Source organism: Xiphophorus couchianus, chromosome 11 (genome assembly GCF_001444195.1).
Source record: "Xiphophorus couchianus chromosome 11, X_couchianus-1.0, whole genome shotgun sequence".
Classification (NCBI taxonomy): Eukaryota; Metazoa; Chordata; class Actinopteri; order Cyprinodontiformes; family Poeciliidae; genus Xiphophorus; species Xiphophorus couchianus.
In genome coordinates this window covers 18,762,795-18,786,137 of record NC_040238.1, presented here as the reverse complement: position 1 = coordinate 18,786,137, position 23,343 = coordinate 18,762,795, and the positions used below count along the sequence as shown (strand labels likewise).

Below are 23,343 nucleotides of genomic sequence, written 5' to 3'. Positions count from 1 at the left end.
AGTGACAGCTCATGTGTCTGAGCCCAAAGTTCCCAACTGGATCTCAAAATTCAGCCTTAAACACTCTATCTTGATGTCCTGTTGACGAGTGATTGTAGCAATAATCTGTGCACTTTTTTGCTATTTTGTAGTGAAGAAAACAGTGAGGCAAAAATGGTTGACTCAAAGGTTGATCCCTATTTTTTAATTGTCAAAATAGTTGAAATAAAAGAACCACAAAGAAGGCCCTCAGGGAATTAATCTCTTTGCAATGGACTGCAACCTTTTGTAATGCTACTGTGGGAATTGGGAGTTTTATCTTAAAATAATTCAGCTTAAAAGAGCAATTTCAATTAATTTAAATTTCTATTTTTTTAAACTTACACAACAGTTAATGAATATCTGGCACAGAATATGCACAACCTCATCTGCTGACTATTTGCTAATCTTGACTTTAGTGTGATTATTTTGCGCTCCTGAGGAAAGATTGTCCAAAGTTTCACCCCGGAACAGTTTCACTTGTTCTTCTGTGCCTGAGATACCTTCCAGTAAGCCAGACAGGGCGTCTCCTTTGGCTTTGCAATGCTGGCAGCAATTCAGTTTGCTGAATTTTGTTTTGTTTTTATTGGAAAATTGTAACCCGCTTTCGTGAGAATAAATGTTGATAACAATGCTGATAACTCTGGGATGTGAGGGCTATCTGCTGACACTTGCTTTGGCTGGAGGTTGAGATCTGGCTATGTGCTGTCAGCACTGTGCTCATGTTGAATCACTCCTAAATCAGCCAGTGATCTGATGAGTTATTTTACCTTTCTGTTTAAGAGGTCACATTAGGTAGTGAATCAGTTCAGCAGATGGTGGGGTTTTAAGAGTCCAAACAGTTACTGTAAATGAATGACTAACAGTATCTACATGAGTGTTTGTGTGGAGAGTGAGGGTTAGTGAAGTGTTGGGTTGTACCTGCTCACACTGACCGGTGTCATGGTTAAAAGCTGGAGAGGCATGACTCACAATATTACCTCAGCAACTTTTAAAAGAACGTTTACTGTTAGTAGTTCATTGCCCCCTGCTGGTCACAGTGAAACGTGGCAGCTTGTATAAAGGGCACAAAACGTTGTTTTGCAAAAGAAACTTGACTGCAAAAAATAAGCATGTTCAAAAATCTACGGAAGAGGATTAGGGCCACTGACTAAAGAAATTCTGACTTTAATCTGAGAATTCTCAGATTAAAGTTCAAATTATTAATTTTTTTTTTCTTTTTCCAGTGGCCCCAATCCTCTTCTGTAAAACTCTGAATCAAATTAAGTGCAATATTAATTAGAGCAGTTCCTTTTTTCCTTTTTTGATTATTTTATATTCTTTGTGTTTTGTAAGTTTTGATCCTTACTTATACACGTGGCATTTAATAATCCATGATTCCCTCATATTCTGCCTTTAAGGAACAAGACCTTCCTGCTCCTGCTCTGGAGGTTTTCAGTTTCTCCACATTTTCTCTGGGCTTCAGCTGCTTCTCACTTGTTTTGTGTCCAGCTAACTTTATTATGACACAATGTTATGAAGCATGCTCTGAAAAATAAAGAAAGCGGACACATCAAGCAAAAAAAAAAAAACAACCCACAAACGTCTGCCACAAATAAGCAGTATCTGAAATTCTTCATGAAAGATCTTTAGAAGACCTGAGGAATGCATCGCCTTGCAGTTGGTCAAATGCTTTTTGTACAGATTATAGCTTTTTCTGCATGTTTATAAAATATAAAAATGCATCAGTCTGGGTTTTCAAATTATGCATTTTTAACTACATACATTCTGGACAGAAATACAGAGAAATATATTTAACTTCACACAAGAAATTTACAAGCAAAGCATCTGTTCAGTCTTGTCTCATGCTCTTACCAAGACCTTGGCTGTTTATGTAGAGGTAAATCTGGCCCACTTCATGGTCTTAGCTTTCCATTTTTAAGGCGGCGGCAGCAGCAACATGTGCACAAGTGTTCAGTAGTTCTGAAACTGACGGATTTATTTCTTTATTTATAACTAACTTTAATTAGTAACTTTAATAATTTAGTTTTTATGGTGACACTGCACTGACCACACACTGCGGCTAGGAGTGATCAAATAAGAATATTTAATGACAGTTAATGAGAAGCTGCTTTTACTTCTGTTTGCTGCCACAAGATTACTGGCTAGTGTGATTTTCAAAGCGTAAAGGGATCATTAACAAGACTGCTGGTATCATTTTACCATTTTGGTTGAGTTGCTGCTTGACTCTTCCTGAGTCAACCATTCAAGGAAACGTGTGTTACTCGTAACCCATTTGGCTCCAAATGGCTTCGCAGGCCAGGATATTGCTGCTAATGAATCCAAATAAACTTTTCGCTTTTGAGCTGTCGGAGGATATCTGAGCTAATATAGTGGACATCCTTACATTTACCCCAATGAGTTATTTACTACTATAAACATCTGACTTTTAGTCTCACAACTAATGAAAATGACTGGCTTGTTCTGCAATTAATATATCCAGCATTGATTTTAAATGAATTCACAATATAATAATGCTATCAATTCACAATCGTCTTTTGCTGCCATGTAGTTATTCAAAAAGCAATTTGCATTTGGCAGTGAGAAAGTAAATGGAAGTATTATCATTATCATTAGTGATCCAGAAGCAGGTGCTTTAATGCTTCTCCGGCTGCTGGGGTCAGCTTTTACTGTGCAGAGAGAGAGAAAAAAGGGTCTAAGTAGGTCAGACATCCATCAGTGGCCATTACCGCGACTGCAACGTAAAGCCTGCGATACTTGCTGGTTCTTTTGTAATTTAAGAGAGGTTTGTGGTGCTTTGTACTTTTCTGTAGGGACCACAACCTAAAACCAGGGGCTCAACGAGCGACTTGTGATGAGTTGAGAGTTACAAACAGCTGCTTTAAGAGAGAGAGAGGCCTGCAGCCGCTGAAAGTCAGGAGCTGTGTGGGTGGCTGCAGAAACTAATCCCCTCCACCTCTCTCTCTCTCTCTCTCTCTCTCTCATGTCATCCTGTTTACCCCTGTGTCTGCCTGTCTCGGTTCAGACCTCAGACTTGTAAATAAAAAGATTAACTTCTGTCTCTCTGGTGCGAGTCGGATGTTGCTGGCAGGATGATTTGAGTTTATGTAAATGCAGCAGAACGGATGTTGCCCCTCATGGATTCTTTAGGCTTAATATTTGAGGGGGAGAAAAAAAAATCTTTCATCTGTCAGACTTTTTATTTTTTATATGTATACATATAAACGAGTTGAGGCGGTGCAACACTTTTTAAATGCTTCCACAGCAGCCACTAGAGGTCAGTGTTGCAAAGATTACAGCAGCGACTGAAGCCTCCTCCGGATGCACTCGCTCATAATAGAGTGGGGATGGAAATGAGTTGGTCTAACAGGGATGAAAATGAGTTTGCAGCTGTAATCAGCTCGGCAGCACACACATAACAGGTGAGGGTTTTTTAATGTTTGAAGTGACAGCGTGAGGCAGCCTCTCTTCCCAAAAATAATCTTCCACTCGCTGCTTGATGGGCAGGTCAGCCTTCTCCTCCAAACTCCCAAAGATATCACCGCTGGAGTATTTCATATTGAAGAGACGTTTCTCCCCCCTTCAGATTTTTTTTGTTTGTTTGAAGAGCTTGAGTAACCGTGGCGTTCTGGCAGGATGCAGGACAGAGCTGAGGAAGGCTGGAGGGGGGCAATCATCAATCATCCTGGCAGCAGTCTTGCTTCCCACAGGCACACACCTTTTACCCTTCACATGACTTTTTTTTTTTTAATCATGAACAACAAAAACAAATTCATTCGGATGTGGTGTTGTCGTTGCTCAGATGTGGACGCAGGAAGAATAAGAGTCCTGGAGGACACAGGATGCTGAAACAAAAGAGGCGACTCACTTCCTGCAAGTTTTGCATTTTTGAAATCAACACAAACTCAAGATTAAAAGAAATTCTTATACATTGGATATAATTCTGGGTGTTAAAGTTCAAGCAATCTGTTTTAGTTTGCTTGAACTTTAATTTATTCGCCTTTGCTACAAATATGTACCGTAATCAACACAGAGCTGTTTTTGATTGTGGAATATGCTGATCTCACAACTGATGGTTTTAAAATTGCAGCTACTTTTCCTACTTGATTTCTTGTTTTCTTAGCCTTTATAAACTCAGACATGTTCCTAAATTAGACTGCACAACAAACAGTTCTTCTTCTTACTATCAGGCTTACTATCAGTAGGAAACACAAACGTTTGATATCTGTTAATTTCCCCGTTGTGAAAAAGTTTTTAAAGTCTTTTTAAAAGAGTTGATTACATGTGGTAGATGAGCCTTTAAAGAATTTGGAAGTAAATTTCTCATAATAATTAATAACATTTTCCTCAGTATTGATCATCTCCTAGCCTTATTGTTGTCATATTTACCAGATGTGCTATTATAGAACACGTTCATACAGCGTTAGATTTGGCTTGTGCTGAACATTTTCCAAGTCTTTTGACCCGGCACGCACAATACCAGGATAACATGCAGATATGTCATTAATGAACATTGCAATGATATTGATTGTAATTAGTATTTCCATCCTCATCATTAGAGACTACATTAGGTGTTGGGATCTGGGGTAAGAACAGTCCACGAAAGTATGTAATGCATAATTGCAGAGAACTTGCATTAGTTTATATTGAATGCAAACAGTCCTTTGTAGTTTTGATAATTTACATATAAATGTGGCAATAAAGAGAGATGCAACTGTGCCTCATTTTGAGCAGTAATTCATCTTGAATCTGCTTCCCTACCAGTTTAAGTCCTTAATCTCCAACAGAATGAAACCTGGAGGGACGTGAAGCTGCAGCTGTATTTAACCCTATGAGGTCGAGCAGTTTCCCCAGAGGGACTGAGCTGCTCCACTTCTGCAAACCTCTCAGCAGGTCCACAGGAGGTTGCTCTTCACTTTCCTGGAGCCTAATTTAATTTTGCGTGATGAAAAATTAACTTCACGCGCTCCGTTTGGTTGCAGGAGATTTTCCCCTCAGCGTGCAAACGTCTCCGTTCTCTCTGCAGATCGGTGCAGATTTATATTCTTTGCATCCCTCCTGCTAGTCATTGTCAAGGGGGCAGCGGAGCATATCCCAGCAAGCACTGGGGTTGAAGGTAGAGACGCACCTTTCACCGTCTGTCAAATCTACAATCCACTTTGAGCTGTGCCAGAAAACTTTTCGAAAGAGAAGACAGAGAAGATGCAAACGGAACGCAAATGGTTTGTGTTTTTCAGCATCACACGAACAGCGGGGCTGCTTCAGTTTGGGAATTAATTAAATACGAGATGCTGAGATGTGAGCCATGTGCACATTCTGTCCTCTTTTTAGGTTAAACGTAAGACACCAGACTTGGGAGGAGAAGAAGAATTTGTTTTTGAAGTGGAGGATGCAAAAAAAAAAAGAAAAAAAAGTGAAAGTGCTTTTGGTGAAAAAGCAGGTTCATGGAGACAGAGCAGGGATGAAAATGTGATGAAATAATGGAAAAAACTATTGCTCCACTGCAAGAGTATCAAGGTGAAAGTAAGTGAAAGAAAGTGGCTGTTTGTGACAAAATATACAGATTTAATCAAAGCAGATTCATGTCTAAAAATGGTCAAGTCAAAGTCCTGACCCAAAGTCAAACGAGGATCTCTGGCTAAACTTAATGCGCTGGTATTCACAGACATTCTCATCTTGAGTTATTTCACAAAAAATGGGCAGACATTTCTACCCGTCACAAAGCCGGTATATCATTTAAGACTCACACACAAGTTTTAGGTTGTAATGTGACAAAAGAAAGAGACATGAACACTTTTGCGTGGTTCTGTAGAAAACGCAGCAGGCGGCTGAACTAAAAGCCCAGGACTGATCACTGTCCAGATGTTGGGTAGAACAAATCCCAATTAGTCCTGCCCCCTTCCCGTCTCCGGCGGGGCTGGAACAAGCTGTGCAACACGAGGTGAAGCAGAGGCAGATTATTCAGGACACAGTCGCTGCGGGATGGAGAGCTCAGGAGGGCTGCAAGGACTTGACCTTTTCCTGAATATTCATGACAAGGGAGAACGAGATGCACACCTTCCCTGACGCCTAAAAACCCACAAGAACAGAAGCTCAGCTTATGATTCAGGACAAAAAAAATATGATTCTATCTAGCATAAAGAAAAATAACACATCAGGACGTGTTGGCCGCCTGCCAGCCAGCAGGATCAATAACCATTAACACCATTGTGCATTCAATCAGAGGACAGCAGGGATTTGAGGCTCTGCAGATTATTTCATCATGATGGGAGGTGGATCAGAGCTTTAGTTACAGTAACCGCATCCAGATCTTCACTGCTGCTACTGCGAGAGATGCTCTCTGACTGACAATGTCATCCGAGCTCGCTCTCTCTCTCTCGCTCTCTCTCTCTCTCTCTCAGTGTGTGTGTGATTGTGTAAACACACAGAGAGAAACTAGGTCATATTCCAGCCTTGACAGGATGAGGAGGAGTCGTCTGGAGACGCACCGTGCTGCAAATGTGTGCTGCGTTCATGTGTCAAAGAGTCAGGGCGTAATCCACACACTCCTGTTTTTATCTGCCTCATGAATCAGGAGAACATGCCTCTAGTGGTGATGAAATCCACAGAGAAATGCAGGTACTGGAGCAAAGGAGGAGAGGAAGAGGAAGAGGAGGAGGAAGAGGGAGTACTTGTAATTTCTTGCTCCAGTTCTCTTTGGCTCGGCGCTGAGGAGACGCTGTTCATTAATACCTAAGACTTCATTCTTTGGGAAGCACAAAGCTCTGAGTCATGTAATATTGACATTGGCTTGCTAAGAAACAATAGCAGCATGTGGCAGGAATTACACAGAGGCTCTCCAACACAATGCGCTGCACTCCTGTGGCATTCCTGAATATGTGGAGGTTGTTAAGAGTTGTTGTTTTTTTAAAGCTCTTCCTAAAGTGCTCTTTTAACTCTCTGTGAAAGGTGTGGGACAGAACGTCCCTGATGAGGAACAACGCTTCAAGGATGCATCTCAGAGCAGCAGCGGAGCGCTTTCTGCCTGACTTAGCTGCTCAATGGAGGAGATTTTGTTTTTCTTTTAATTTGTGAAAATGTGCAGAGAAAGTTGAACAAATGATGCAGAGGTTGCAGTAAAACAAAGAGCCGACAGCTTTTGGGGCTGATTGATAAGAACAAGCAGAAGCACTTTGAGCCAAATGCAAACATCAGCATGCCAACGAGCTCACTAAGCGGCAATGCCAGCGTGCTGATGTAATGCAGCGTGAAATGCTTCTCAAGTTTCCCGTCGTTGCTCAGTGTGTCATAAAGCAGCAAGCGCTTTTGATGGGAATCTTAAACAGGGGCAGAGTTTATCCTCTGAGGAGCATCTGGACAGAATCCTGCTCCTCAGTCAGCTTCGTTTTCCAAAGCGACCGTCTATACCCAAATGTTCCAGGCATTAGAGGCAAGAGGGACCTGGAAACTGTCAAATGTGGACTAGGGATGCACGATATTGGATCTTTGGTCGATATCCGATATGCCGATATACACACTTGAATCCAACAGCTGAATTACCTCCCAAGTGCAGTCAAGTTTTCCAGAGTCCTGCTAATGACCTCATTATTTGACTCAGGTGTGTTGAAGTGGAGATGCATCTAAAAGTTGCATCTTGAGGTCTGGAGTTGCCCACCCCTGCGATATATTGATATACTAAAACTTGCTTGACCGACAACCGATACCAATACCAATATTTTTTTCTTACTGAAACTGTATGGCTTTCTCTACTGTGGAATTAAAATACTGCATTGTATTTGTATATTTAGCCTGATACCAAACGCAAATGCTAAAAAGGAGCTGAAAACAATGCAACACTTTCAACTTGAATTATGATTAATGTCAAATTTATTTGTGACTCTCTAAAACAATGACATTCCAACAGCGCAAATTTGATGTTGCACTGTGGCGGAGGCATCACTGTCAATTGTTTGTCATATAAAATCAACGGCTTTTATTTTGCTGAGTTATTCTGATGAAATAGCCAATATTAAATTTTACAGCTAATATTGACCAATTCCAATTCCAATACATCCCTAATATGGACACTGTATGTGGAAATATATTTAGATTTAAATTTTTAGCATACAGAAAAAATCGGAACTGTGCACACATTGTGGTCACAGATCTTCAATTATAATTATAATTTTTTGAGGGGGTGCAGGGATGAGCATGTATTTTAAAAATGAAAAATTAGCAGCATCTGTTAAATTTAATGCTAATTTTCTCTCATTAAAACAGGACAGGAAACATAAAACATAAAATCCAGCTGATATTAGGATTGTTGTTCCTTTCACAAGCTGCCACTAATAAACTTATCGTTAATTAATTAAACATAATTCTGGATATTTATCCTCTCTTCGAAGACAAAAAAATCAAAAATAATACAGTAACCAATTATGAAACATTATATCTTGTCAACTGACATCAAGCAAATACACAGCAAATAAGTTGATCGACTGATCAGAGGCAACTCAAACCCGATAGGTTTTTAGCCTTGATTTAAAGGAGCTCTGTGTTTCAGCATCTTTGCAGTTTTCTATTTATTGGACGATGCACGAACTTCTTTTCTGAAAATCTAATTTATAGCTTTGTAATTAGAGGGAAACATTTAATTTCACTGATATGGCTTAAATCTTCATATATATATATATATACAGTACAGACCAAAAGTTTGGACACACCTTTTAATTCAATGAGTTTCCTTTATTTTCATGACTATTGACATTGTAGATTCACACTGAAGGCATCAAAACTATGAATAACACATGTGGAAATATGCACTAAACAAAAAAGTGTAAAACAACTGAAAATACCCCTTATATTCTAGTTTCTTCAAAGTAGCAACCTTTTGCTGTGATTACTGCTTTGCACACACTCTGCATTTTCTTGATGAGCTTCAAGAGGTCGTCACCTGAAATGGTTTTCACTTCATAGGTCAACCTGCCCTGTCAGGTTAATAAGTGGGATTTATTGCCTTATAAATAGTCATGAAAATAAAGAAAACCCATTGAATTAGAAAGGTGTGTCCAAACTTTTGGTCTGTACTGTGTATATATATATATATATATATATATATATATATATATATATATATATAAACCACTTCTGTACTAAGCTGCAAATTTTCCTCTTAATGGCCTTATATACAGAGACATAAACAAGCTGCAGCGCAAACAGAGCAGCAATACACTGAGGGGCAGATTATTGAGGCTTTGAACCGTCTGCAGTCGGTTTCGGCGTCGTTTGGAGACTGTACTAATCATTCAAGTGCAGCGCTAAATTAGTGCCTTGGAGGTGTGAAAACAGGAATGTTTGCACCTGGCCCTGCTGCATTCGTGTTTATGTGATTTTTTTCAACTTTATTGCCTGGCGTGACTGAGTTTCTGCTTCTTCAAGGGGAATGCGAAGGTGTTGATTATGAGAGCAGAGAATGTCAGAAGGAAAAGAGTTTCTATTTGTGAAAATGTGTTCAGGGATCCACATTATTCTGGTTTTAACAGAGTTTCAGAAGCCAAATTTTCTCCAACTAATCTGGACCCAGGGGTGTTGGTGGCACAAATCCATCTTCTTTTTCTTGTTGTGGAATTAATACTTTGTTTTTTTTTGTAATGGGGATTTAAAGAAAGATCAAAACTATAGAAATAACAACACACACCAGATGTTTGTCCTAGTTGAGGAACTTATCAAAACTTTATACTTAATCTTTAACAATCCTATATAATTTCCCACCAACCACAACTTAAAGAATGCAACCCGATCCAGTAATGAACAGATTTCTCCTGTTTTTGCTTTTTTCTTATTATTATTATTTCAGACCATGAAAAAGTTTCAGCATCTGGATAACCTCAGAGAATAAAAGAAGACATATAGTTTTATATATTTTATATATTTAAGCTATCCAATCCAAAGTGACCCCTGTGGAAAAGTAATTACCTAAACCTAATAACAAGCTGCGCCGCCCCTTGCAGCAACAACTGAGACCAAGCATTTATAATAACTGGTAATTATCCTTCCACTTCCCAGTAGAGGAAGTTTGTCTCACTCTTCTTTGCAGAACTTTCTTTTTATCCAATCACACTAACGGATCAGACAGCAGGAATGGCCTGTTTAACATTTTACCATTTGTGCTTAAGCACAGACTTTAACAATGCAACTCCAGAACCTAAGTTTAGTGTTTTTGTTGCCATTCAGAGGTGGGAGGGCTCGTCTAATTTGGATCCCTGTCCTGGTAAAGAACCAGCGCGTGGTTTGCGGAGCTTAGCTCAAGGTTATAGTCGGACATTTGTCTGCAGAATTTTCTGATTGAGAGCAGAATTTGTGGTTCCATCGATTAGTGTTTGAAGTGAAGTGCTCGCGTACCAAACGGGTCCCGAAGCATCACACCGTCACCACCATGTTTGACTGGAGTGATGATTCTCTTTTCATGAAGTTTTCTATTGGTTTTAGACATAATGGCACAATGAGACACACAACTTCCAAAACCATGGATGCTATTGTTGCCCTGGCTCTTTCTTCTTGTTGAATCATGAACTCTGACCTTTTCACAGTGTATGTGATTTTCTTTAGGACCCAATGTGTTGCTTGTTGAGATGGTTTAACCTAACTAATGTCAGTTTTCAAGTGATATCTTGATTCTGTAGGCCTGGATGGTAAACCTGAAGTCTGCTTTCTGTAAAGTGTGGATAATTCATGACTTAAAAAGGGGGGTGATTACGTTTCATACATTGCCTGGCTGAATTTGAGACCCTTTTCAATCTAAATAAGTGAAATTACCATTTGAAAGGCGGGTTAGATGTCAGCACTGTTGATCTTGGGTTTGAATCAAAGCCCAGGGTGTTTCTGCATGAGTTCTCGCCAGATACTCCAACTTCCTTCCACAGTCCAGAAACATGCATGCAGGTTAATTTGTGTCTCTAAATCCTCCTTAGGAGTGAGGGTGGGTGTGTGTGTGTGTGTGGGCGTGTGTGTGTGCGTGTGTGTGTGTGTGTTTACCCTATAGACTGGTCACCAACAACAGCTGATAATGGGAAACAATCTGCCCCAGCTGCCCTGCATGAACAATGGCTGGATCCTACAAAGTCTCCTTTTTCAGTGACAAAAGAACAAAGCAGAGGAAAGCTCTGAGGGGGAATTCACCTTTTCACATCACTAATTTCATAAAAGGAAATGTCTGGTAACCTGAACACCTGTCTGATGGAAAAAATGTAATTCCCGTTGCAACGTTTTCTTCTGTTTGGTCTTTTGATTCTTCTCCTTCCTACTCTCACTTTCAGCGATGTTCTCAAAATGCTACAGGAATGTAAATGTCACCTAACTGAGTGTATTGATGCACAGCAGGGTTATCCAAACTGAAAGCTATTTACTCAAATCCCAGGAGTAAACAGCACTGAGCAAAAAAAGCTCACCTTATTTGTCTAAATAACTTAGTGCAACTGCCTCAAGTTTTCCTCCAGTTTCCTTCCACCATCCAAAAATAATTCACATTATTGACTCCAAATTGTCTCTTTTGACCGTCTTGCCCAGTGATAGACTGGTGACCTGTGACCACTGGAGACAGGTACGTCCGTAATAAGAAGGTGAGTGAAATATTCTACACTAAATCCAGTTTTATTGCTGGTTAAGTCGCCAATCTCTGGATGGTGACAAGCCATTGAGATGTAAATATGTCTTCCTACTAATAAAAGGTTAAATTAGTCATTTGTTCTGGATTTCCACGGGAATTTAATTCCTAAATGTAAAATGAGATTATAAAATCTAACTGGTAAAAACAATTTGGGGGTGAAAAACTAAAGTAAAGACTAAAATAAATATGACAACATGACGAAAATTAATGCAGCCAATCAAAGTTTTATGTAAAGATAAATATTGTGATGTGCTCTGAGACAGAACTTGTTTACTGAAAAGTTGATAGAAATTCAAATTAATGTAGAAAAATGTTTTTGGGAGTGTAGTAGAAAAAAACCTAAATTATCAGCAAAACCTAACTTTATAGTGTGACTCCTAAATTAACATCATGGAGTTTATATTTAAATGCAACAACTGTTTTTGGTCAAAACTAACTTTTTTATGCTCTATATTTTGTTTATTTAAAGACTTCCCATTATTTCGAAGATCGGAACCGCTCGTATTTATGGGCTTTATTCATTAAGATGTGACTTTAGTTTCTGAAATGTCAGGGGAAAAAAAACAAAAGATAAATTCCCCTTTTAATGTTACCAACTGCAAATAAATCCCGAGCGAAAGAGCTGATGAAAGAAAAAGACAAAATAATTGCAACGTCAAGGTCATCAAAACACGTTATGCAAAAACGACCTGATCTAACAACAGTGTTTAAGGGACAGAGGAACAGAAGAAGCTCTCCAGCATGTCATTAATGGGATTTAATGAGGATATAATGAGCTCTTAAAGCTGCGGACCAAACTCACCTGGTGATTACACAAACATTTTGTTCTCGCCAGCAGCATGAAGGAACACGTCTCGGACACCATATGCTGCTATTAAGGCCTTAATCATCCAGGAGCAGATGGGCAGATTGCAGGCGACGTTGCCGTCTGCTGCGACGCCCAGAGCAGCCATGACAGCGGAGGGAGCGCCAGCCCTGGTCACCAGCTTCTTCACATCACCAGGGCGAAGATCGCTGCTTTTGTTACAGGCCAACATCACTACAGAGGCCGCTGCGGCCCGCTGCGACCACCCGGACAATATGGACTTCTCAACACTTTGAGTTCGAGTTTAATGAATTCTGTGTTTGTGACAATTAACAGTGTAGAGATAACCTCCCACACTCAAGCTTATTGGTCCTGCTTTTACTTCGCAGCTTATTCATTGCAGACAGGTCCACAAACAATGATAAAAGAAGCCATCCTCCCTTCTGCTGATTAATGAGCTGAGGGAGGGTGCAAATGTTTCACTGGAATGCAATTATCCCAAGGACTGGACTAAATCCAAAGCAACTATTCAAGTGAATGTTATCCAGAATGAATAAAAGGTCTGAAATCTCTGAAGTCCTCTCGTTTACAGGGTCTGTAAACGAGAGAAGAAGAAAAAGCCACACCCATGCTCAAATTTGGATATACCTCCAACAATATTCAACTAAATGTCCCTGAATGAGCTAAGCACCAACTATACCAATTTTATAACCACCATTAACTTGCTGCACTAATTCTGGTAATATATTTGACTGCTCTTCCAAAAGTCCAGATTAAACTGGACCCACTGATTCAACTTCTGAGCACAATAGCATTAATGTCTGGGTTTCAGGAAGAGTCCAGAAGCCTAACTTATCCATTTCAGAACCAGATCTTTGCCCCGTTAGTAGTAACCATCCGACCCAGACGATTACACTATGTGATGACAAGAAATCAGTTTGGATGTTCAAGAATAACCCTCAACTAGAGACTCCAAGACCAGTGTCATTCTCCACAGTGGAGTGGGTCCAAACCAAATGGTCAGATGGCACAAAGTCATAGCCATCTGACAAGAAAAATGTTTGAAAGCTTTCAAAACTTAAGATTACAAAGCCAACTGTCAAGCATAGTGGTGACAGCATAATGCTGGGGGTCACTGTTGCTGCCAGTTCCACATGGACTGTTTAAAAGTTTTGTCCCGTGCCAAGAATCCAAACAACTTCAGCCATCAGAGAGGCTTGTGGCCAGAACGATACCAGGAAGTTGTTGACGGCTACAAGCATGTGGTCTCTGTGAAACTTGCCAAAAAACATTTTAACAAGTGTTACCACAAAAAGTACAAAATGATGGTTTTGTTCGATTGTCGTAATTCTTGTTTAGGGTTTTACCCATAAACATTCTCCAAATCCTCTCAGCCAGAGCCAAATGGTTTACTCTACTCTTGGCTCATTTGGTGTTTTTTATAGTATTGGATGAGTCAAGTTGGAAGAATAACACATTTTGGGATTCATTTCACAAAGATTCACATCTGCCTAGTCATACCAAACAAAGCAACCTCATGCTGGTCATCAGCTTGGTTACACTGAATCATGTTCCTTAGGCACCGTTTTTCACAAGACTGAAAATTTGGTCTCTCAAAAGCAGAGCATCCATACTGATCCGACAAGTTTCAGTAGAGTTGAAGTTATGACTGCATGGAGGCCATTTCATTCTCCATTCCCAGGTTCTGGAAGTAGTCTGATAACCCGGCTCTGTGGGAGCGAGCTTTGGCATCTTGAAGTTCACAGTTTGGGGCCCAAAGATGAAGAATGGGATTGTCATTGGTTGCAGATCATTTTGATAGTCTCTTATGTTGCCTTGTCACACACCCACATACTCAAAACCATCTCTGCATTTTCCTTTAAATTACTAAAACAGTTAAAAAAAAAAGCCCATAAGTCTATATTTTTAAGAACGAATATACCTTGGATAGATGAGAGAAAAAGCACAATAAATCCAAACATGTTAAGCAATTCTTGTGTTCTAAAAAGAAGAAAATACTTGAGTTGTTATAAAATGACTCCATCTGTACATACCCTCTTCTCATTGATCAACTTCCAGCTTTAGATGTTGAGACGTTCACCTCAAATCTGCCTCGGTCAATAACCACAACAACCATTTTAAATTTTCTTTAAAATTAGGTTTATTAAATTTAGAAAACATTGTTTCATTAACAGTTTCATACCAACAGCAGGAAAGAGCTGAAACTGTGAGGAGACGCAGATGGGGCCCAGGCCAACCCCTGAGTTAAAAACTATCAGCTCTGGAGCTCTTCTGTCACTATTCCTCCGTCGCCTGGGGGTCACCTGTAGTTCAACCTGGCATAGAGTAGAAGAGAGTCACAACGTCGTCAACATCTCAAGGTAGAACGCCAAAAGAAACGGGACGTAAGAAAACTCTGTGGACATCAGGTAGAAAAGTTGATTTGCAAAGTCAAGTTTCAAGTCAAGGTATTTCCTGCCAAAATATGCTGAGTATGCAACGTTGACATGTAATTAGGTTGCCAAGCCATGTCCTACGTAGACTTTGTCACTCAGGGAGAGGTTTCTGCACAGTTTTTAGGGGCTGTGGACTCAGGGATGCAGAACAGATGTCTGAGAAAGAAGTGCAAACAATGTCTATAAGGAGTGTTTATTGAGAAGGTTGCATGGGGGAAGGTTAACGGGGTTTGAGCAGACCTGAGCCACCCCCTCGTTATTTATCAAGGTGCTGATAGGGGCGACTCGCTGGAGGGTGAGCCCGAGATATCCTCAGGAGGGAAAACTGTGAGCGTGCAGGCTCGGATCCCGCCTAGCGACTCGGGCAGGTCAAAAACCTTTTGCCACTCGTCTTTCTCCGGGTCGTACTTCTGTACTATTTCCACCATGCAGCGATTGTTCCAGGAGTAGCCGCCCACGACGTAGATCTTGTTCTCGAACACGGCAACGCCGACGTCGCTCTGGCCTCGCAGCATGGCGGCGATGGGCGTCCACAGGTCGAGGGCGGGGGAGTAATACTCGCAGCTGAGCACGTCGTCGTAGTCGCTGGTGCCGCGGAAGTGATTGCCCCCGATTACGTAGAGCCGGTCGCCCACCGTGCACATGCAGTGGAGACCCCGGACCGTCGTCATGGGCGCCTTCTGAGTCCATTTATCCGCATCTGGGTCAAAGCACATCAGCTCCTTCTGGAAAGTGTCATGAGTGATTCCCCCTGCAGCAAAAAAAGACAGTAAAAAAAACTAAAATTTATCCTCAGTCTGATCATCTTTGGGGAGGAAAACACTTTATGGACTTGTTAATCAGTCATTCACTAAATAACACCTTTCTAGCACCAGCCTATAATGCTGCCCCGGGCTCTACGGTTTTAAAACTCATCCTTCCACAATCCCCACATTGCAAATTCAGCCAATAAACAGATTAAACAGTAATTATACAAACTAGAGCAACATCAGCGGTTGCTCAGCCTCTTTTTAACACTCATTGTGAACAGTCGGCACAAAGCGGTGCGTCGTTACAAAGCCCCTGTTAACATATGCGCAAACAGACGGGAGACGTCGGGACACAAAACTGATGAAAAAAAAAAAAAAAAAAAACAGGGAGGAAAAAAAATATACAGGGCATGTCTACAGGGAAGGCTTAAAATAAAGAGGAACACAATCCCAGCATGCATTTGGGTGGGAGCCAGCTCGCCCCTCCTCCCCCAACCACACACACATAGGCGGGGAGCAAACGCAGAGCAGGATTTGCGGAGCGTGCCGTTCTCAGGCACAATCCCTCTTTTTGTTGCCGCCCAGCGATCGTGTGCTCGGTCCATTGTTCCGGCTTAATCTGTGTATTCAGCTGCCATGACTTGGATCTGTGATGCTGCACCTTCTTAACTGATCAAATGCCCGACTACTTTATCCCCCAATTGTATGAAGCCATTATGAACCACTGACAAGAGAAACAGTGCTGGAGTTAACTCTGGATCTTTATAATTCCTCCTCAGGGGGCTGTGTTGCTATTTTGATCCAGTTCAAAGGGTTTGGCCTTTTCTTTGATACGATGCTGTCTGATCGGGATCCCAGTGTCTCAATGTCTAATCAGCAACATTAGAGGGGCACTGGGACACACCACATTTTGACCAAGCTGATCTCAACCTTCAAACACCAACTAAAAGCCAGTGCCCTTCATTAGTCGCCACAGGACAGACTGTTATTGTATTTCATGCCATGTGCGCCCATATGGTTCTATTTCAAAGCATTTCCCTGTGCAGCCGAGTGGACGCTGAATAACTGCGGAGTCGTTTTGTACAAGCACTGACCTGGATGAATGAGTGCCGGCACACCCGGGACTCCGGCAGATGACGGAGGATGGACAGAGAGGTGAAACCGACGGAGGACGGTTTCTATAAACGTCCAATAACAATCGCAGGTGTGAGGAGTTGAGATCCTGCATAAATAAATAATCGCCCACGGACGAGCTGCGCTCGTTTCTGATGTTACATCCCTCAAAGGTGAACGGCAGAGATAAGTGAGTATAGATCAGTCTTACTACAGGGCTACATTATCATGAATGCAGCTCTGTAAGGACAATAAAACCCACTGCAGACTACAGAACTCCATCCTTTCCCAGTGCACATCTCACTTTTTAGAGTAATTTAAAAGCAGAAATAGTTAAAATCCCTGAAAAAAAAAACAGAGATGAAAAACAGCTCTGTTTGCTCAATCATAAAGCTGGTGATTTCCCTGAGATAAACCTGCTTCTTTCCTTTCTTGGAGGAGTAGCTAGATGGAAGTTTTTTCCCCAGAGTAATACTTTTGGCCTTTTCAGCAAACAGTACTGACCACAGAAGCCCTTTTATGGCTGTATGTAACAATGTGTGATTGTGTAAACAAAGCCACCATCACAAACCCAAAGAGTGACAGCAGTGCCTCCAGTTATGACAGACAGCTGCTTGTAATGCCTCCCACTTCACACCGGCTTGCTTAATTATCACTGCGACTTCCTCCGGGGCCAGAGGAGATATGTAACCGATGGCAGGTCAACTTGAACTTCCCTGTCCCCCCAATTCCTGACATTAAATCACAGCGAGATGCAATCCAACTTTTTTGCTGCAGTCTGAGCGCCCCAATCACAATCTTCTCACCCAAAAGTTTAAATCCAATCTGTGTCTCTTCCCCTATGTGATACTAATTTGGATACTCTTTTTTTGAGCATGTTAAGATTATTGTGGTACAAAAATATATGTCTTTGCATTCGTCGTTTATGTGTGTGATTTTTATACTTCTATCATGTTCGATATAAATAAATAAAAATAACCTGTGGTCATGTCGCATTTTACCCAGCTTGTATGTCATGTGAGACATGCGTAATAATTCTGCACCAGAAGAAGCCGAACTTGGTAAATTAGGATGTAAACGATGGCTAAAAATTACGATTATGAGGTTGCGAAAGAAGACTGTCACTAAAGCGCATAACATCACAATCAGACCACTTCTGGACCCGACTACACATCCAAACAAACCTCCCTGCAGAATCTGCAGTCAATGCTCCACAAAAGGCCGGTGCTGTTTGTTGTGCTTTCATTTGCTTAATATTAACATTCTTCCTCTGTGCATGCGACTCAAACTGGGGACTTAAACCATTCACACAGAACTCTCACTTAGGAATATAAACGACCACACATAAAAATGGATATCAGCAAAAAAATCATAATTGAGCATCAAGATCTGCTTGTAGCCAATGGCGGCCTGACCGTTTCGTAAAACCCACGGAGAGAAGGCAAAAAGTGTTCATGAAAAGGGGCACTGATAAAACTTACAGACGGAGTCTTCTGGCTCTTATTCAATAAAACAATTATTGGTTTCCCCTCAAATCTGCAGGAGAGATACAGCTAAATGTTTGTCCATAGGAATGCCTGAAGCAGAACAGAGTGGTGGCAGTATGACACTGTGGGCTGTTCTCCACAGGCAGTTATAAAGAAACGTTTCAGTGAGTAGAAAAAGCCAAGTGAAGAAAGATGTTGTTCTGCCCCAGAGCATTCTTGGCCTCGCAGTTCTCCTTCAAACACAAAAATGTCTTTAAGAGGTTCGACCCAAGCTCCGACTTGAAGCCAATTAAATATCCATCAGGAGACCAGGAAGTGGATCTCTACTGACAGCCATGTCCAAACTGACGAAGCTCAAGGGGATTGCAGAGAGGAATGGCAGATAATCCCTAAATCCAGGTGTGTTCAGCTGCTCATGTTATTTCATGCCCAAGAGGGTTCAGAGCACAAAATGCAGCCAAAGATGATTCAACCGGTAGAGTATGAGAGCAGACGGCTTGTTTCAGTGAAGCATTAAAAAAAAAAAAAAAAAGCAACAGAAAGAAAAACAACAACAACAACAAAAAAGGGAGCTGAAATGTGCTTATAGGAAAACAAAGCGTGGCAGAAATTTAGTAATGTCTGAATTGTGCCGAGGCGCTGCGGCTGTGACGGCTTGTAGACTGAGTGCATTTGTCAGGTTCATCCAGCTGACAGAATACCTTCAGACAGCACAGCGGTGCAGACGGAGAAAGTGACCTGATGTACTGTGACAGACAGACAAGGAAGTGCACTCCAGCGTGGGTCACCTTGCCCCGCAAGACTATAACCCCCTGGAGACTGTGGGAGCCAGCGAGGCCTCTTAGCGACCTCTTGGAGCATTTTTATTAAAGCTACGTTTCATGTGCGCTGCTCGATTCCTCCCTGATAGCAGCTGCAGTCATTAAGCAGGTTGTGTTGTGATATTACGCTCCCCAACAGTTTATATTTTTAGGTGGTACGGGAGCAGAGCCTGCCCTCACAAAAACAAAATGTATCGCCCGACTCACTTGATATCGATATCGTAAAACTGTATTTTCAGCGAAGGAGGAGTAAAAACGGTAAACGGTGAGCAAAGGGAAAAAGTAGTGTGTGGCAAAAGCCTCTTTCTCTCCAGCTGCCAACAGAGAGAATATTAATAATTTTGATTATTGCATCATCAGCATGTTCTGCTCTGGCTGGTTTTAAATATTCTCCCGTTCTTTATCTTGAAGTGAAAATGATCCGTCATGTCTCGAGGTAACAGCAGCCATCCTTCGAGTCTTAGCTAATATGGAACCAAATTAAAAGGGCTCCCTGTTCTGCTAACTTGTCAATATTTCCCACGGCAACAACTAGGATCAAATAAGAAACTGATTCCTGAAACATTGAATAATTAAAAATTAGCCCCAGTTAACTTCATTTAGTCCAACTGTGCTGGCTACAGCTCGACTCAATCATAACGTACAACAAAATACAAGATTCCTAGGAAATTGATCAACAAACATTTGATGAATATGTGAAGGAGCCTTTAGGAGCCTTTTTCAGGAAGAAGGGCAGTTTTCTGGCCTTTATTACCCCCTTGTAGTGTTTCACCCATTTACCACTTAGTGTTTCAAGCCAAGTTTGAAATGTCCAAGTAGGCAGATTGCACTTTAGAGTGGTAGAGGTTGACTGCTCTGCATTCAAACTGGTTTGATATCAATTTAATATGATCTACAACTCTTTATTTCTGTTAGCTTTAACTGTATTACCTGGTTAAGCCCGTTTATGAAAAAAGAGTGAAGATGATCCTTCACAAATAAAAAGTACATTTCAGGGGTTTAGACCATTTATGTTCTAAGGCACAAATAAAAATCCCAGTCCCTGCTGCAGAGGCTGCGTGTCTGATTAATACTCAGGCTTGTACCATAAATAAATGCAGTAAAGTTATCACTAGTTTATGGCTAGAACAATAGATTTTAATCCCGATCGCCTGCAAAATGCGTTTAAAATTTGTTGCAATTACATCTCCAGCTTTCCATTAACTCTCCATATTATGTGTAGTTGCACAGACAGATTAATTGATTATAGCTTTATTTTCACGACAACTTTCTCCCGCACTCAGTTATTGAGAGAGACGCAAGTCAACACTGCTGCAGTGGAAGGAGCTTCCAGTTAGACGTCATGTCCCCGTTAAACAAAACAAAACAAAAATATCCAGGGTAAATCCAGCTTTTGTGTAAATAAGCTCAGACTGAAAAAACCTACCTCCATAATCGATACAAGAAAAACTCACAGACTGACACTAGGGGGTGCTATTTTTTGGTTCAAGTATTTGGTGCAAATCATCTCCACTCATTGGAAAAACTTTAAACATCTTTGGAATAACTTAATGCTGTGCAATGTTTGTCGTCAAATGTTGACTTTCAGCATCAGGAAACTTCAGGATCAGCTTTTACGCCTTTGAACGCCGCCGCCGCCGCCGCTCGCGTTGCAGGAGGAGGAGGATGATGATTTTTCTTGTGGCCAGGAGGGATTAACAGTGTTGTGTATTACACCTCCTACACCTCCTTCAGTTCTCCTTCTCCATCCTCCTGAATTCCCCTACACCAGCAGAAACGGTCGCCCCTTTTGTTGTGTTGCTCTGGATTAGTCACACTGAGAAAATAGGGCTCATCTCCATACCGCGGGATTCGCTTCCAATCACAGGAACAAGTGTTAATGTGACGCCTAAAGAACAGGCAGTGATTCCCCTAAGGTCCACCGCACGCGCCAAACCCTCCACCATGACATAAGTGTGATGCCAGAGTGTCGATAACAGACTACTTTCTTTAAGACTCGGCAAGTCAAGCAGACAAAAGCAAGCATCTGATCACAAACTAAGTCTTTAAGTAGACAATGGATGCACTGAATCACAATTGTCATAGCAATACCAGCGTGTGCAATGTCACAGTCGGAAAGGCAGCTTTCTTGCCATATTTGGTAAGGTATTATATTTAAAGTGTAGAGCATCCAGGGTCTGCATGTTAGTGATGTATTTGGCCATTTGGATGGACTGTAAAGGCCCTTTATGTCCGTGCCGGATGGATATATTTAGAAGCAAGTTTAATGAAGTTCCTGGAGAGTGCAGGAAATTTTGTGACAGCATTGAAAGAAAAGTGTTCAGAAAATTTAATTGTATTATAATTAAACCTGGGATTAAAGGTTTCAACATTTATTTTCATTTTGACTTTCATAAATGAGCAAAATCCTGCTGAATGTAGTCATAAAATTTAAGAGCTAATTATACAGAATGTTGTATCTTTTCTTGCTTTTCTACTCTTCAGAATATAACAGGGTTTATACAAACTCCCAGCACACACTCACCTGAAATATACATGTAACCACCATACACCGTCCCAGCGTGGCCGTAATGTGGCTCATTCATTTTGGCAACATATGTCCATTCATTTGTCCTTGGGTTGTAGCACTCCACAGTAGCTTTGAGATGGGGAGAAAGAAAAAAGAAGACCGTATTAGAAGAAAGTGGGTCAAAACACAACTAAAAGAGGACAAACAGCAGCAAATGAGGCCTTGGAGGGTCTCAGTGTGGGATCTAAAACTCAGATTTAAATACAGCACACACCCCACGGCCCGCCAACCACTGCTGCGTCCACTGACTGTGCAGGAAATTGGGAGGATCCTTTATCCTAATGTGCCTGAGGATACTTTAGCGAGAAATCTGACATATCCAAGAACAGGGGCGGTTGGATTCACGAGCGATAATCACAGACGAGCGATAGGTTGCTTGTTACGACCCCATAACAAGCAACAAGGGTGCATCAACAAGATTACCTTGTGCTTGAAATAAGATCATAACAAGGCTCGAAGCACACTTCAGTCTCTGCCATCAATAGCTCTTCATCGCCATGGTTGGAAAAGACATGAGCAAGTTATTCTCCTGTAATCACAGGGTGAAAACTTGCTGGTTTTATTTACTGCATTCAAGACACTAGTACTGAACTAAAACTGAATTGATTGATGGTGAGCAGAAAGAGCAGCAGGTGGATTTGGAGAATTTTATAGGATTCTGTGAAATCAATGAGACGATTACAGATGAATGAATCTAATGTAGAAGCTGCCAGCAATAACTCAGTGGCCTGAATTGTCTGGATTCTCATATATTCTAAATTAAGCCTAGAAAACCGGCAAATTGAGTATAAATTAAGTTACACAAATTTAACAAAAACAGTAGTAGACGCACTGCAAAATACATATTTGTTCTCAGATTTTACGAAGCTAAATTAACCTAAAGGGAGAGGGCAGTAAAGCGAGCCAGAAAGACTCAGTGTGTACTCATTAAAGCAGAAATCCCCCCCGTGAATCCGTCTTCACGTTGTTAAGCTTTCCTTTTCTAAAATCAGGGCATTCCAGACGCAACAATAAAACCACACCCATACGACCCGTCAAGAGTAAACAAACGTGGCGGAGGGGGAGGAGGGCACGTCCAGAAATACATCGGGCCTGAACCACATGGAGCGAGAAGGCAGTGGAACGTAAAGCTGAATAAGGCAGTTGTGTAGACAGTCGGTGAGCGCAGGCTCTGTTCTTTGGTCTAATTATAACCCAAAATAGAAGACAGCTCCTCTCCCGGTCTGCTGGAGTTATATGGCCGGATTTAAGTATTGGGTGGCACCTCTTTGTGGTTTAAGGCTACGGGTGCAGCGGTCCCTGATTGGTTACTAGGCACCAACCGACTGCCAGGAAAACATATAAACAAACATATACATAGACTGATCTGTTCATAAAGTTAGTCTTAAGAATTAAAATAGAATAAAATAGTGTTATAGCAGGAAGTTTCAGACAGGACGACTTTGCCAACACTTAAAACTCAGGAGGGCGTGTCAGTCGCTGTCAGTACTGATCCTGTCAAAGCTTCAGGCCGGTCTCAACTCAATGTCACACGCACCAGCACAGAAGAAGAACAGCAAGTAACTTTTCTCCAGGGCAAAGTCACTAAAATCTTATGTATTGATGTGTTTCTGTAATCAACTGCAGCAGATTGAGAGGATATTTGAGGTAATTTATTTTATACTACTTATAGATTTATCAT

General features: G+C 41.2%; 1 protein-coding gene across 4 annotated transcripts in view; it reads right to left on the bottom strand.

The window, feature by feature from the left end:
* Positions 1-14,603: 14,603 nt before the first annotated feature.
* Positions 14,604-23,343, bottom strand: part of klhl13 (kelch-like family member 13) — a 42,468-nt gene continuing 33,728 nt past the window's right edge. For all 4 annotated transcript variants that reach the window (XM_028031588.1, XM_028031589.1, XM_028031590.1 and 1 more), the window contains 2 exons: positions 21,618-21,731; positions 14,604-15,674 (listed from right to left, as the gene is read on the bottom strand). In XM_028031588.1, the coding sequence (XP_027887389.1) occupies positions 15,187-15,674; positions 21,618-21,731 (602 nt within the window). In that variant the 3' untranslated portion in view covers positions 14,604-15,186. The remainder of the gene's footprint in view (positions 15,675-21,617; positions 21,732-23,343) is intronic.